General features: G+C 43.4%; 2 protein-coding genes across 2 annotated transcripts; one reads left to right on the top strand and one right to left on the bottom strand.

Annotated features, from left to right (window-relative positions):
• Positions 1 to 1,188: 1,188 nt before the first annotated feature.
• nbr1a (NBR1 autophagy cargo receptor a) lies at positions 1,189 to 12,611 on the bottom strand. Its single transcript, XM_046376524.1, has 22 exons — positions 12,385 to 12,611; positions 11,974 to 12,036; positions 11,863 to 11,881; positions 11,692 to 11,714; positions 10,884 to 11,066; positions 10,573 to 10,650; positions 10,136 to 10,359; positions 9,737 to 9,856; positions 9,162 to 9,461; positions 8,665 to 8,824; positions 8,023 to 8,271; positions 7,051 to 7,176; positions 6,864 to 6,939; positions 6,563 to 6,673; positions 5,807 to 5,986; positions 5,543 to 5,692; positions 5,170 to 5,324; positions 4,629 to 5,050; positions 4,311 to 4,393; positions 3,972 to 4,059; positions 3,693 to 3,792; positions 1,189 to 2,876 (listed from the first exon to the last, which is right to left on the bottom strand). Exons 1-22 carry the CDS (start codon positions 12,484 to 12,486, stop codon positions 2,688 to 2,690), a joined length of 3,201 nt encoding a protein of 1,066 aa, XP_046232480.1. The 5' UTR covers positions 12,487 to 12,611; the 3' UTR covers positions 1,189 to 2,687.
• Positions 12,612 to 12,638: 27 nt separating this feature from the next.
• Positions 12,639 to 16,311, top strand: psme3 (proteasome activator subunit 3). Its single transcript, XM_046376528.1, has 10 exons — positions 12,639 to 12,806; positions 13,342 to 13,374; positions 13,478 to 13,540; positions 13,861 to 13,965; positions 14,057 to 14,105; positions 14,221 to 14,339; positions 14,494 to 14,630; positions 14,776 to 14,830; positions 15,716 to 15,802; positions 15,899 to 16,311. The coding sequence occupies exons 1-10, from the start codon at positions 12,765 to 12,767 to the stop codon at positions 15,977 to 15,979; spliced, it is 771 nt and encodes a 256-aa protein (XP_046232484.1). The 5' UTR covers positions 12,639 to 12,764; the 3' UTR covers positions 15,980 to 16,311.
• Positions 16,312 to 16,751: the final 440 nt, after the last annotated feature.

Below are 16,751 nucleotides of genomic sequence, written 5' to 3'. Positions count from 1 at the left end.
CGTTACGGGTTACGCCATTTTCACCTCGAGCGCTTGTTTAGTCAACCACTGCCGTATAAAGCCGTTACGGGGGCCACACGCAGGGGCAGGAAAAATTGTTGCTGGGCCCCCCATGGCCACCAATCCTCACACTGTGCCCAGTGTGTATTATTTGTGTACTCTGGTGCTTCCAGTCTGTACATGCAAACTTATTGTGTAGGCATGCAGAAAGCAAACACCACCATCCTCCTAAAAAACCAAACAAAACCAAAATAACAACAGTTTGAGAACATTCAAGTAACATCGCTCTGTAGTAGCTGTAGGCATTATGACTCTTATGACGATGGAAGGACTTTGGTACGAGAAACCTGCATTTTGGGAGCTTTAGTAGCCAGTTATCTTCAGACAGCAAAAGCTATAGGCTACACAAATGTGTGGTGTTTATTTTTGCTCGGTTCATCTGGCAAAGACAAAATTTTGTTCTTGAAGTCGGAGGAATTTGTCAAAGACAAAGACATTTGTCAAAGACATTAGGAAATAATTAAGAGATTTTCAGAAATATTCGCCACCTTGTTGTGAGTGAGATGAGAAGATTTTGTAAGGTTGAAGCTGGTTCTCTAAGCTTATCATGAAGACTGGAAAACAGGAGGAAACTGCAAGCCTGACTTTCTTCAGGGTTCAAAAACATTTACCAACATCACTTACGATAGCTTTGTAGGTGTATATTTTTGAAGTTTAGCCAAGACGAGGCCCATTTCCAACCTTTGTGCCAGGCTAAGCTAAGCTAAGTGCTAACTGCTGTGTGTAGCTTAGCTTGTGACTCGTATTGATCTTATCAACTCTCCACCAAAAAGCGAATAGTTACCAAAATGTTAAACTTTTGCTGCAAGCAAATTTAGTTATATGCACAATAACGCAAGAAAAATAATTAAAATAAAATTTAGATTGTATCAGCTCCTCTACGAGACCCTGAGATTGTATTATAATGCTGCACTAGTTGATACTGCAGTTCATGGTACTATGAAAATGTTAAAGCTATGTTCCTCTTTCCTGTCAAAGCTGCAGTACACACTTTGTTCTGCAACCTCAGTGCTTTTCACACTGTACAGTTAGCACAGTACAAAATGCACTGCATATAAAATACACAGCGCACACAATGTGGTGGCCTACATTTAGACACTTAACTAAAAGAGGGGCAAAGAGACAAGAGATGTGCAAATAGTTTATTGGCAGATTGACAGTTGAAGGGTATTTAACATATACACTCGGTGACAGAGGAGTAATTTGACGAGCATACAGAAGTAGATAGTATTCAGAATTATTCTCTAGAGCATGATTCATTAAAACATGACAGGAAAAAATATGGTTCAAAAACTCCTCAACCACACACACGCAGGAGGAATAATTCAAATTAACATCAACTTAAATCTGCAAACACACGCACACACACACACACGCCACGAATGTCAAATCACAACATGTATTTTTCAGTAAACTGATAATCATCTCTCATAAAGGCAATGTAATGTAATAAAATATACTTGGTTCCGCTATAAGATTGAGGAATGTGTTGTTAGAGACATCCTGAATTAATGCTATGTGACTGTTGCTGGGCTTGTGGTTGAATAACGACATGTGAGAATGCAGGCTGGGGGGTGTGTGTGATTGTGGTTGGGGCTGGTGGGGGGGTGTGTGGTTGGGGCTGGGGGGTGCAGGTGTGTGGTTGGGCTGGGGGTGGAGGTGTGTGGTTGGGCTGGGGGTGGGGGGGGTTTGAAAATGCAAAGCGGGACATTTTCCACTGTGACTGTGCTAAGACCACGAGAACACGACTCATCTCTAAAGCCTCTACCTGTCATGCAGGTGTCTCCTAAAAAGCAGTAGAAAACATCCGAGTCCGAACAGCGACCCGTTCGGACAGTTTTGTATACATTCCACATGTCAACGTCTAAAATAACAGTACTCTGATACAGAAAAAATTGCATTGTTTAGGCAGATTTCACTACGATAATCGAGAAAAAGTCCTAAATATCTGTTGTTCTCACTACTGCGCTGCTGACCCTTAACGCCCAGAACATCCGTGTAGCTTCGGTAGCATGGTCCTAAATGCAAGCTGGCTGCTTTTTCAGAACATTTCTATCTTTTCGTGACATTCAGCGATATTTATTTTCACGGCTCTGTTTGTGAGAAAGACAAGTTTTTTTCAGCGCCGAGGAAGCAGCTACGACAGCCACACAAACACTAAGACGAAGAGCTGAAATGCGCACTCAAATGCAGCTCCTGCTCCTTCTGACCAACAGGTAAGGCTCTCTGGCCCAGGTAAACAAGGCATTTTAATGAGTACTCATAATCATTTACAAGTGTGCATGGTTTGTGGATTAATTCAATTACTTTGAAGGTAAATTAAAGGCAAAGGCAGGAGAAGCGAATTTCTAGAAATAAATGTTCCTCTTTCATTTTTATGCTTTGCGTGATCTTGGTGTCTTGTTATGACTGCTGATCCAAACAAACGATCCGCTTTCTAAAAATCAAATCAGATGCATGAATCATAATAGGTTTCCTCTGTCTCTTCTTTCAAGCAATTAAAAAATAAATCTAGACACCGAAAAGGGCGAGAGATAAGCAGGTCGTTATCTAAATATTCTCTTTACTTTGAAAGCAAAACAACTTCCCGTCAGTCCTTTACATCCTCGCCGTCGCCTTTCCCTCCCTCAGTGCTGAGCGTTGACAGCCTTGTTCTGGCTGTCCTCGGCCATCTGCACCAGCTCGTTGACCGTGTGCAGCAGGCTGTAGCCGTGCTTCCTCAGCAGCCGCTGGTTGAGCCGCTGGTCTCTGAAGCCCATTTCCAGCAGCATCGCCATCATGGATGGGTCCTGTCGGGTGGCTGGGTCGATGCCTCGCTACAAGGAAATGTGGGGTGGGGCATAGGTGAGATGAGGGTAAATGTAGAGAAGGTGGGATTATTGGTGTGATCACAAGAATTTGTGCGAATTGGAGCCCGCAACTCGTAAGTTTTTCAAATCCGCAGAGCAGTTTAACAGGATCGCTGTCAGTTTGACCGACTTCCACAACTTTCTACCTGAACATAACGCAGTTACCACTTTTTTGAGCCAGCTTTAACAAAATAAGACCCAAGGTTTGGAACCACAGAGAAAAGACTTTTGCTTCCCCAGAACTCGACTTGCCAGGTGGTTAAGGTTAAGTAGTTGACACAATTCAGGGAAAACTGGATTACAACACAACTTCCTGTTTCACTGACTACATAGACTGCATGAGTTTTGTGTGAGAGTAAATTTCCCCTGGGGACGAATAAAGTATCTCTCGATCTATTTAAAAAGTCACCCTTGTCAGTCAGACTAGACATCGTGATTATCAGCAGGTTCCTTTAACAGTCACATTCTTGAGCAGCTGAGTTGGGAGGAGGCCGTGGAAACACTGTGACACATGATCTTGTAAAGCTTTTATGATGAACTTGTTAGCAAGTAGTTACCCATTTACACATCCAGCTGACTCAGAACAACACCCATGTTTATGTCCGTCCCCTAACATTCACTCCCTTTTTAGGCGTGTCTCAGTCTCTACCGACTTTCAAGGGAAATTTATGGGAGTTCGTAGCATTGGAGAATCGTCAGCTGACTTCTTTGTTGGAGACGTAACATTGCCATCGTGTTTGCTCTTGTAATTTATGCATGCTGAAGAGTTGCTGTCTGATGTACCTGAATTGAACAATTTGGTCCAGTGAAGAGAGCTTTGTAAGCAGACGCTGCCACAGAAAGGGCCCCCTTGACAAACCCCTCCGTGATGCCTCCTTGGCCCCTAAAGACAAAAGATGTGGTTACAACCGGTTTATTTAACAGCACGGCAGAGAACAACCTGTTCCTGCCAAGTTCCTGTTAACCAATGTTTGATTATACCAACTTGTTATTTGCCAAAAGTTAACAGATCCGGTCAGAGACCGGTGAAACTGAAGTGCAGAAGTCTCTGCCGCACTGCACCTTGGCTGCAAAGCGTTGCTGGGTCTGGGGTTATAGGTCTCAAAGGCACTGGATGCTGAGCCTGCTGATCTTGACAGACCAGATGACACTGCAGAGCAGAAATAACAACACATAACCAACACGCATATCGTGAGAGGAGGAACAAAGAATTCTGCTGAAGCTACAAATCCTGAAACATCTTACTTCCTGTATTACCACAAAGAGGGAAAACATGTTTCCGTTGAGAGCCCATAACTCTTAACAATCCAAGGTGAAATCAATGTGCTGCTCCATGTGAGCCAGTTTGCACTGTGTTACTGTAATATACACGTATTCAGCGATTCAAAGAGTAAAACTCACCATTTAGGTGGACCCTCGGTTGGTGTGGCTCATATGGATCAACGGGAGGACTGGGGTCCTCAGCCAGGTACAGTGCCTCAGACCTGAGACAGAAACAGCAGAGAGAAGAATTCAAGCAAAGACAAGAGAATGATCTGAATGTGTAGGGATACCCGACAGGCAACAAACACAACACATAAATACAGTTTAAATTGCTCTACTTCTTTCATAATTTCACTGTATTTTTGATTAAAAAGACATTAAACCCCAAGCCCATACAAACCCACATAAAATACACACCTTAAATGTCTATAATATCACTGTAGATATTACACTCACCTGGGTGAGTAGAGGGCCGGCGGGGGCAGCAGGGGGTCGGGCAGCGCCGGCGGTGGCACCACTTCAGGGGTGAGCGTCACAGCATCAAGGTTTTGGGAGGCACACAGCATCTGGCTGACACTGCTGTGGGTGGGAGGGACAGCCGGAGGCCACGTGTTCACCAGTGAATCCTCAGCACTGACCTCCTCTGTGCTCTCCTGCTCCTCCCTCGGTGGTGCTGCCCTGCTTGACTTGGGAGCCGAGTCAGTTTCCTTCTCCTGCAGTATGTCTGGACTGGTTACATTCGCAGCAGCAGACGTGTCGGGCTGCGACAAGGCAGAGCTGTACATGGACTCGCCCAGAGGCCGGCTGGTGTCGAAGCAGTCTGGGAGGACAATGATGTAATCGTCACAGGAGGAGACTGAGGAGGTCTGGCTGCTGACCTGAGACACAGGAGGAGAAGATGGTGGCAGTTATGGACTTCATACTAATCATAATTTATGATCTGCTTTGGCCTGTAAAACAAAACATAAATGTTAAAATAAAAAGTTTGAAACTCCACCTCTTCCCAGTCTTCTCCTCTGGTTGCACCCCCATCTTTCTCTACTTGAGTGTCTCTCAAGTTCTGAATGTCATCTAAGCCCATGACGTCTTCATCCTCGTTACCAAGACATGAACTGAGACGCAGGTTTTCATTCGCTGGTTCCAGCAGAAGAACTTAAATGTGACCAAAACAAAGACATCAAAATGACAAGCGAGGCCTGACTAATTCAATGCTACAAGTTATGACGAGGAAATGTTTTAAAATAAGTTAACTCAGGCAGTTTTTTCATGCTTTTTGAAATATTTCGTAATGTACAGAAAAGGATAACGACATTAGAGAAACGTTTAGCGAAAATCTGAACCTGAATTGGACCTGGAAGTCGTTTCCTCACCTGGCTTTGTCTCCTCTTCCTGGTCGATCTGACTGAGTCCAGTGTCGGGAGGCAGAGCTGAACTCTCAAGTCTTACTGCACAGATCTCTTCGTTTCCTTCTTGCAAAGTCTCAGCTGTCTTGAAGCAAAAGCTGGGTCCTCGGGAAACAGCTGGAAAGTTTTTAGGAAATAAGAAGAAAAGACAAAGTGTGATTATCTTGTAATGTAACAACCTGTGAACGCAACACAAAATGTTCTGTGTTTCTGCTTGATGATTTCGGTCACCCTGTGGTTTTTGGCTGCTGTGCTGAGCTCTGCGCAGAGGTCTGTGATCAGGGGCTTCCTCCATGGTGAGGGATCGGATGACGGTCTCACAGAGGAACTGGGCCCCGCTGATGTCCTCCTCCTTGTCCTCCTCCTGGGCCACAGGCTCCAGCAGCTCCCTCTGCTGCGTCAGCTTCGCTCCTAGGCAAAATATATTAAAAGGTTTCGCCGCTGATATTTGAATATTTCACTTCATGAAAAAAAACGGAATCAGAAACAATGCAGCAGAATCAGAGAAATCATCTTTTGTATTCCACCTGTTCTTCTTCCTTAAAACTTGGGGCCTACTTTAGTCACAATGCAACTCGCTCACTGACAGTGTGGCCCAAGATTCAGGTGTGTTATGTGAGTAGCGATAACGTAACCTCCAGCAGAAACAAGGCTAAAAGACTACAGAAAAGTCCAGTTAGGTCACTTCTTTCTATCTCCACACCCCCAGACGCAACACAACACCACTCAGCAGCCACCAGATGCTTTAAACAGCATTTCTCATATACGCAGCAGCGCTCCCAAACAAACTTCACCTTCACCCTTTAACATTTTGGCTCAATGACCCACGATTGACATACATGAACTTCTGCCTCAGCGAATCCTTTTTATTTGCTGAATTTGCCTTTCCTTGTCCTGTAACCACCATCATCACCATCATCATCATCACGTGAACACTCTTTAATCACACAATACTGCGGATGTTTGACGGGACAGAAGCAGTCTTACCAAACAGTTTTCTGACCCCTGTGACCTCTGCGTCTTCTTTTATCTGTGAAGCGATGGCCTTCTCCAACACTGGTGCGTCATGGGGCAGAGGGGATATGCAGGGCGTCAAGTCTACACATTGACACATTACAACATATTAACATATTTAAGTGTTGACGACGAGAGAGAATGTTAGTGCATATCCAAGCCCTGACAGAGTCAAAACAAACTTTGGAGGTAACAGATGTTCCCGACAAAAGCCGATTTTGGAAGGAATGAAGCTGAATTCCTCTCCATCGATTGAGCCTCAGGCAATGCTTACCCACAGGCGTGTTATTGGGAACCTTCTCCAGCTCTTGCACAATATTTATATCCAGCAGCTCGAATGACAGTAGATCCTAAAAAAAAAAAAAAAGGATGCAAAGAGAATAAATGCTGTTCTACTCAAGAAGAATATTAACTAAAACATGTTTTGGGGAGCTGAACGCCTGAGCTTTCTGAGTGAGCACCTGTGCAGTCAGCAGGTCGACCGAAGGGAAGTAGTAGTCATCATGGTTCAGGTCTACAGACAAGCCAGGGCCGCTGTCCTTGGACCTAACCTCCTTCTCCTTCTCCACTGGCCTCAGCTCCTCCTTCTGAAGCACACACAACAATGGCATCATTAGTGTCACTACTGTGTGCATTCAAAGACGACCCTTTGTGTTGTATAAGTCAGAGTCAAGTGTCCCTTTGGATTCCAGTAATAATCTGGATTAATTGTTTCTGGGGGTTTTCTTTTCTTTAAACTCTAATCACAAACATCTCTGTTCACGTATTTTTACAGTTGTATTCTGGAACCAGGACTTATAGACTGTCTTACGCTGCCATCAAATCATTTAAATACTTTTTCAGAAAAGGCAATTGTAGTGGTAGAAGTACTTCAATTCTTTACTGAAATAAAAGTATCAATACAACTGTGTGAAAATACTCCTACTCGCATTATCAGCAAAATATACTTAAAGTAACAAACATAATAGTACTGATTGTGCAGTAAAATGTCCACTGCGACTGTTAATCTGATAAAATGTATGGACATGATGATTTTAACTACTACAGTTTTATCCAGTGGTTCCCAAACTAGGAGTCAGGCCCCTTCAAAGGGTCACCAGATAAATCAGAGGGGTCATGAAGCGATTAATGGGAGAGGAAATAAAAACAAAAAAAAACAAAGTCCTGCTCCACAAATCTGTTTATAATTTTATTTATTTGCTTGTATTTGTGACACCAAACTGTTTGGAACCACTGGTTTCATCTTTATGTGTTGTATTTCATAAGCTTATTAGTGGAGCAGAAGTACGAGGATATACTCAAGTAAAGTACAAGCACCTCAAACTTGTACTTGAGTAAATCTACTTTGTTACTGAGGCCTCACAAATACTCTAGATGCACATGTCAACAGCTGATGTTCTGCTGCACAGGGTGTCACTGGGTAGCGGACTTGCCAGTCGATTGCTCTGATGCCTGAGAGCGCTGCGGCTGTCGCCATGTTCGACCACGATGCTGCACCAGACACGCGGGCCAAACTGACACCCGCAGTGCGCCAGCCGCCAGTGGGAGGTGTACGTCCCCTCCATCACGGGAGCGACAAAGGCCACACTGACCACTCCCACTTGTCCGGGCAGCAGCGAGGGGACCGGCACCTCCCTCTTCTCCTCTGACGCCAGGCTGAGGTTTCCCCACATGAACGCTAGCTGGGTGCACGTACACACATACACAAAAACACAAAATAGGAATACGCATGCGAAAAAGCACAAAGACAAGAGCACGCAACCCAAGTCACGCAGCAGAAAAAGAATACCGAAAGTGAGGGATGAACACACACACACACACACTCAAACGACAACAAAGACTTAAAAACTTAAACCACAACGCAGATTCAACTGAATTCAAATGATAAACATCTCAAAACAAAAAGGGTGCTAGTCGTTTCTGGCTGGGTAAGAAATCTTAGCTGGTGTTAGTGGATAAGAAGAAGGAGGCAATGAGCTGAGTGGGGACTCAAAGTGGAAGTGAAGCAGGGGGGGGGGGGCAAAGAGAGAGTGCAGCCTGTCCTCCTGAAGGGTGGTGGTGGTGGTGGGGGGTACCTTAGTCTCTGAGGTCCAGCTGATAGTGCCCGAGTTCCTCATCTTCCAGTATTTGATGAACTTGGTACCAGGCTCCAGACGGGTGCCGTCCGGCAGATTTTCATCCAGAAACAAGGCGGCCATAGTGGGCACCAAGGACGTGTGCGAGACCCCGGGACCCCTAGTTTCAAGTGTACAGAGCATTGTTGAAAACGGCCCTGGTTTCTTTAAATACCCATCTCTTTTGTTCTCTACGAATCAAAAAAGCAGGACCCCAGATTTTTTTTGCAGCTCAAAAGCAAATTTTCTTAGAAAATCTATGAAGCAGCAGCAGCAGCAGTTTTCACATTGAGGTAGTTTTTCCACCACCCCAGAGCAGCCAGCGACACACTCATACAGACTAGATTACAAAGATGGCATATTTTGATTTCTTGTCTTGGAAAAAAAAGACTTTATTGCATCCATGCTGGGTTCGAGGTACCCAGCACTGTCGGACGCCCTTCCGAGGTGGCGCTTACTCTGGACTGGAGGCCTGGGGATCAGGGACCGGGGCAGGGATGGGACCTTGGGCTGGGGCTGGACCTGAGGCTGTTTCTGAGGCAGCAGGGGGGGGCAGGGCTGGGACCTGTGTTGATGCGGAGGCCATGTTTGTCAGGTTGGCTCTGCCTGAGGTAGAGGGCCCACTCCACTGCAGCCCCCTTTTCTCCAGTCTCAGTTTCTTCTTGATTTCCTTCACTTCAGCTCTTAGCTGCCTCCTTTCAGCTTTGAGGCGCTGTCGCTCGGCCTTGCGCACTGTCCTGTCTCCTCGCCTTGGGAACCTGGTTTGAAATGTCATCAGGAACACCTATTTGTTGACTATCAAACGTTTATTTTCCAAGAGCAAAACTCATACACACTCGTAATTCAGTATTTACAGTAATCTAGCTGCTAATGGATTTTTTTCAGTCCTGCTTTGCGGCTATTTATACTGATGTTTTATTCCAGACAGAAGAACAGAAGAAGTGACAGCAACAAGGGCTAACACTGTTACAAGTTAAAAATGTCTTAGTGGTTTTAGACGTGGGAAGATTTGTTCTCAGGCTTGCGGGTTTACCTCAGCTCTCCCGACATTCCGTGCTCGGGGATGGAGAGAGGCGTCTTGGTTCTCACGAGGTTGTGGCTGGGGTCATGGCTATGTCTGCACATCTCACACAGGATGCAGGATGGGCACACACTGGCAGGAAAGCACAAAAAACATGGAAGATGGAAAATCTGTTTAGAGGACACAGAAAACAGACTCACAGACAAAGAGTGTACTCAAACGCACAACGGACCATAAAAAGTGTGTCTGACACTTATTGATTCATCAGCTAAAACATTTTCTGGACTTGCATGATGTGTGTCACGTTTGATCAAAGTCTGCGTTTGAAAATCCAACAGTCCCCAGCTTCAAACTTACTTACTCCTTTCGTCAAAACACGTCTCATTATATTAGAACGTGTTCCATGCCTACCTGCACTTGTAGGCCCCATCAGAGGTGAGTTTGTTGCAGCTGCTGCAGTTTGGGGTGTAGCCAAGGGACCCATTAGCGGTGGAGGGGCCCGGCCGGGGCCCTATTGGACCGCCAATAGCCCCGCCGGCCTCATGGGGCCCATCAGATGATTTGTGGGTACAACACTGGCCGGAAAAGTCACTGCACATCCTTTCCACTACCTCTTTCACCACCTCATCTTTAAACTGTGAAAAAATACAGTTTGTTTTTGTTTTGATTCCAAATAAGATAAAATAGTCTTTATTGTCACTGCACAGTCACTTATACAATGCAACTGAAAGTGCAGCAGCTGAAGGTGCATTTGGAATAAAAAATATGTATTAATCATACATGAAAGATTAAAGGTAAAGGCACTGCTTTACATTAAAAAACAAATAAAATTAAAAATTAAATCTTACTTTCTCCATGTAGGATCTGAACCACATGGGAGGTGGCTCATCTTCCGGTTTGTTCCCCTTGGTGTCCTTTACTGTCACCTGCATCAGAACACATCAGACTTACATCAAACACGTGCCAAGTTAAATTAACTTCAGAGACGAGCCTGATTTAAATAATTAGACACAACTGACTCACATTCAGTTGTTATCGGATGTGCTTCTACAGCAAAAATTTACTGTAGCTTTTGTCAATGCCAAAAACACTGCAAACACTGCATGTGTTTAAGAAGGAGAAAGCAGAGGAAGTGGATGAAATCTGTTTGGTTGCTTACAGCTTCTCTCTCCGGGGTGACCTGTGTGCCTTTGTCCACGGTTTTGACCCTCGACGGGTACGGAGGAGCAGGCCGGAGGTCTCCTTTCAGCTCCTTCACCTCCGTCTTCAGGGGGCCTCCACAGGCCTGCCCTTTCATCTTGTACACGTTCATGTGCAACTGGTTCCCCTGCTTCTCGGCACTCTGTGTGTAAAATAAGCATGTAACACACACACACCACAGGAGGCTGACACAGAAATATGCAAAATGCTAAATAAAGCATGTGACAATAAAAAACAATAAGCTGTTCAGAATTTAATACCACGTTCTTCCCATCTGGCAGCAGTTTGCTGAATGCTGCCAGACGGGAAAAACAACTGGAACAAGAACATGTGTGTGTCACACAGCACATCCTGCCCATAACATGAATGAGGCTTTTGAGGATTTTTTAAAATCTGGCTTCAAATTTGGAGTCATATTTATAGGATTTGTTTTTAAGTTTTATTCATTGGTTTTTACACTGCTTGTTTTGTTTTACTGTCATTTTGCGTACTGATCTTTAATGCGTTTTATTGTGGTAATTTTCAAAGCGATAACAGTTTTATCCAGTGTTGTTGTTTTTTTTGTGTCTGTTTTCTCAATTTTGCTATCACTAGCCAGCACTTCTGTATGTATGAAAGGTGCTAAATGAATAAAGTCGAGTTTTCTATTTTTGTTTATGCTGTGAATGGCTGATTCCTTCAGTCACAAAAACATTCAGCGCAGTCACTTCTGTGAAATGTAACCATGTGTCCTCATCGTTCTAAAGTGTCCGGTGGTGTCCAAGTACCTTGATGGCTTCTTCATATTCATCTGAAATGAAACAAAGTCACAGTAAGTTGCTGGGACAATAGACTACTAATACATTTCTACAGTCTGTTTAATCTTTATCTCATATGTTTGTATATTGTTTATATTCTACTTTAAAGGCATCTCAAGTAAAGTAATGCATTTTTCTCACCTTGACTGTTTATGCATATCTGAAATAAAAAGTGAAAGCAAAGCATCATCAGAATTTCGTATTAATGCAAAACAACTTCCACCTCTACAGCACTCGTACACACTTCCTTACCTCTTCATTATCCTCATCAAAGTATTTGACTTGAAAATGGTTGATCCCGAAAGATGCTTTGATCTGAAAGATAATACAAGAGAGCTGAGCTCAAATGCACAGCAAACGTCATCATATTTGACCGGAACTTTTTTACCTCACACGTGTTATGAAAACATCAGTAACGACACGATCAGGAAATACCTCCACAGCTAGCTACTGTACCAACGCGTTATGTCAAACCGAGGAGGTTTCCCTTTCCTCGTCTGTAATGTAACGTACTCTCTGGCTTAAAAACTAAGCACACATTTTGTCGCTACTTTGTCGACTGTCCTTCAAACGGTCTAGTGTTTACGCGGTTAGGCCATGTCGGGGCCTGCCTTTCACCAAACTGCGCCAGCGTTTAGCCAACACGCTCTGCTAGCTGCTTACCCAGGCTTCAACGGATTCCCACTCCAATTTGTCCAAATCCTGAGCCAGAAATCTCTTCACATTCCCCCGGAAATTGACTTTAATAGTAACAGGCAGCCCCATGTCAGCCGTTTATGAGTGTGTAATGGCTATCATTTGCGGCGACACCGGCCTACTTGATCCCTGTTGCCCTCGACTGTCTTCTCTTGTTTACATCGTCAGCTGCGTCTAGAAAAATACGGTGACGTTTCGCGCACGCGCAGTCAAAACATCGCGTCGGTCGCGTGTCAAAGGCGTCATCTTTAAGCTCGCAAGTGTGGCTGACAGGTAATAAGCCACACGCTTACAAGTGAATTTAATGCTGTTGGGACAATCGCTCTTCGCAGATCTGATCACATAAGATGTCTTCACTCCTCAAGGTGGACAATGAAATTAAAACCAAGGTAAGGTTTGGTTTGGAAACCCCGGGCAAAGTTATACGACGTGTTGTTGCCATTTGCTTGCTAGCATGTTAGCCACGTTTTGTAGCATGATGTGAGAGCTCTGATAAGGCCAGGCCAATAGCAGATAGCAGCGGCTAACCGGCACATTTCCCGCCTGCTACATTTCACCTGTCAACCCTTTAAACAGGTACCGTGTCTCGGTAACGTTAAGTTTCATGTGGGATGAAGGGACGTTCACGTTACACTGCGGTGTGTATGAATAACTGCTACTGCTGGAAGACCACACGAACAAAAGAGAGGCCTCAGCTGCCAAGTTAGCCAAGTCAACAAGCAGTCCTGGTGATAGCGTCATGTTATCTAATGTTGTAGTGTTTATCTTTCACACTGCCAGCCATTTTTATTGCAGCCCGCGGTGATAACGAAATAAACCCACTAATGGTGAATGAAACTTGTGCCTTCAGGCCCGTTTAGCAAGGCCAAAAATTAATATGGTTTTGCACATGCCGACCTGATGTGTGGACACTTGTGTTTGCAGGTTGATGCTTTCAGGGAACGTATAACTTCAGAAGTAAGTATTTTACACGCAAAAATAATGTATGTATTGTGGGCACTGTTACACACGCAGCTGTTTGTTTTTCAGTTGCTCAAATAAAGATTTGCATTTCCTTCAGGCAGAAGATCTCGTTGCAAATTTTTTCCCAAAGAAGTTACTGGAACTTGATCAATTCCTTAAGGTCAGTTATGTGTTAATGCTGGTAAATACACACTGTATAGTCTTGTATTTGTGGACATCTTGGGCGGGAGTGGGTGACAAATGGATAAAATCCTCTTTCACAGTATATGTAGTTTTACACATTATATGTACGTATGTGTAAAATAGTTAGACATGTTAAAACGATATCTGCCACAGTTCGTGTGGTCTTACTACACAGCTGACAAATTTCTCTAGTCTCACAGTGTTTATGTCGTATACCCAGAACACTAGTCTTGTCCAGTTACTTAATGTAATTTGGATGTGAAATTTTGTAGAGCTGGTATCCTTGTTGTTTTACAGGATCCAAGCATAAACATCACCGAACTGAAGGAGATCCACTCGGACATAAACCTGACGGTGCCAGACCCCATCCTGTTCTCAAACCTGCATGATGGACTAGAAGCGGTGAGGCTCTGTTCTAGTGCTGAATTAAATCTTAATCTCTGCTCAAAATGTGTGCAGAGAAGCAGTGAGATCTGTTTAATCTGTTTCACAGCAAAATGCCAAAAAGAGGAAGCTGGAGGATGGAGGTGGGGAGGACATGGGTGAGTATAAGACTAGTAAGTCATTAAATGTCTTTAAATCATCCTATGCAACAGTCTTAGCTTACACCCTTAACTTAATTATTTTACCCCTTTCGGCTTTTCCTGTGTTACCCAGTGACTGGCACCAAGGTCTTTGTCATGCCTGGTGGGATGATGAAGAGCAATGGAAATCTTGTTGATCTTATTGAAAAGGTCAAGCCAGAGATCAGGACTCTCATAGAGAAATGTAACACAGTAAGTAATGTCTTTTAATGTGCTGAGCTTCCCAGACAGGTAGTAGTGGGTGTTTTGGATATAACTTTCATACATGCCGACTTGATTGATAGCATCCAGATGTTGTATTCCTTTTTTGTTTTTCTTTTCTTAGCAGTTTTCTTTTTTCCCGTAGGTCAAAATGTGGGTTCAGCTGCTTATCCCGAGGATAGAGGATGGGAACAACTTTGGAGTGTCTATCCAGGAGGAGACGGTAGCTGAACTCAGAACAGTTGAAGGGGAGGCAGCATCTTACCTCGATCAGATATCAAGGTTTGTATAACCGTATTACATTACAGTAGACTATGAGGCTTCAAACTGGTTCTACATTAGATCACTTAGCTGCTGCAGTTTTTGTTTTTTGTTTACTTGCTCATGTCTTTTATAATTTACATGAATGGTTTTCTTTTTCTTATAGATACTATATCACAAGGGCAAAGCTGGTTTCTAAAATAGCAAAATATCCACATGTGGTAAGTTGACATCATCTCAAAAGAAAGAACACAAAGCTGAAGGTACTGAGAACAGAACACAGAACACATTTAAAATGATTCTGTTGATGAGGTTTCATGATAATTTGGGGCTTTAAATTCAGCTCAGTATAGCAGCACTACAACAGTTGGCCTGTTTAAAGCATTCAGTCCTGTCAGTCATGAGGAATGTAATGTGAGTTAACTTCAAAGTTAACCCTGGGCTTTTAGATTTATGAAGGTGGTTACATCACCACGGTAACTTGTGTTTTACACCTAACCTGCTTCGGAGCAGATCAGGACTAAGATAACAGATCAAAACGTCTAAAAGCGCCTCCTACTGGTCAATCGGTGCACCAGTCACGGCAACCACATGCACAGGTTACTTTGACTGTTTTGTCTGCGTGTGTGTTTCTGTGTATCCAAATCATCCTTGAACAGACACTGGAGCATTAAGGCCGTGTGTCTGTTGTGAGATATGAACATAAGCTGTAAAACACTGTTAGCTTCAGTGCCAGATGCTTGTTGTTGGCCCTAACCTTTGTAACAAATTTATTTTGCTTCTTGTGACTACTTCACCATAAAAGAAGCAGCACCCACATTTGTTAGTTAATTAATGTGAAGTAGCAGCAGCAGCAGCAGTAGAAAGCATTCGATTTGCATTAGCAGTAACTCCTTGCAGCTCTGATACAGTGTTAGGAGAAACAACCGTTTCTACTTGCTGTAGGAATTCAACTGCTGGTGGCAGAAGATTAACAATTTAAGTTAATAGGTTACTTTATCCAAAAGAAAATCTTTTGATTGAATTGATTTCAGGCCACAAAAACAGGAAATGTGTTGACATTTGATGTGACTAATCAAATCTGTTGATCTTCTTGTTTTTATTAGGAGGACTATCGGCGCACAGTAACCGAGATTGATGAGAAGGAATACATCAGTCTGAAGATCATAGTTTCGGAGCTCCGAAATCAATACGTATGTCGCGATTGTTAATTCTCACTTCACTGTTAATGCAAGTATCTTTGCTGTATTTCCATATGATCATACTGTCCCTTTTCCCCCCCTGTGAAGGTAACGTTACACGACATGATCCTGAAGAACATCGAGAAGATCAAGAGGCCTCGAAGCAGTAATACTGACGCGTTGTACTGATGTTCATCCAGCCATCTCAGCCTCCATCTCCCATCTCCACCCCCACCACCACCTCCCTGCCATCCCTCCCTGAGCTGCAGTAGGCCGGCCCTCGTCCACAGGACCTCATCTAGACATTCACCCACTTCAGTACAATCGACTCAGCCCCGTTCAGAACCGTAGCTCTGATAGATGGACACGACGCGCATGTTTTTGTTTTAATTGTATAATATTTTTCTTGTTTTAAACCCTTTGAAGACATAAATATTCTCTCAGGAGACGGAGAGATAGACCATCATAGACAACAAAAAGTGCTCTGTATTTTTTAATTTTAATTAAACATTTCGTCCTCAGCTCTTGGTGAAATTGCTTCATTTATAGCTCTTGATTTTTTTTTTTTCTTTTCCTTTATTTTATTTTTTTTTTAAAGTCGTTTGTTAGACTCCTGCTGCGTCTGAAAGATGGTTATTTGTCGGCCACACAACACAAACTGTTTCTTCTCCAGTCATTTTACATTACACAGTTGAATTGTAACTAACTAAGACATCTAAGCAGGTTTTAGGTCCACAGGCTTATCAGTTTTCAGTGAAAATTCATGTCACCAAAGCATCTCTTACAATGCGGCATTGATTCTATTGAATAAAACATTTTCTAATAAAACATTTTCTTATTTTGATTTTTTTCTTTTTCTTTGACATTTTGGATAAAACTAAAGTGAGGAGTTGTTTTTTTTTTTTTTAGTGCTTGTAACACAGTAAGGCTTGCATTGAATTTCCCTCGGGATCAATAAAGT

Source organism: Scatophagus argus, chromosome 21 (genome assembly GCF_020382885.2).
Source record: "Scatophagus argus isolate fScaArg1 chromosome 21, fScaArg1.pri, whole genome shotgun sequence".
NCBI classification, from domain to species: domain Eukaryota; kingdom Metazoa; phylum Chordata; class Actinopteri; family Scatophagidae; genus Scatophagus; species Scatophagus argus.
This window is presented reverse-complemented; position numbering and strand designations above follow the sequence as displayed.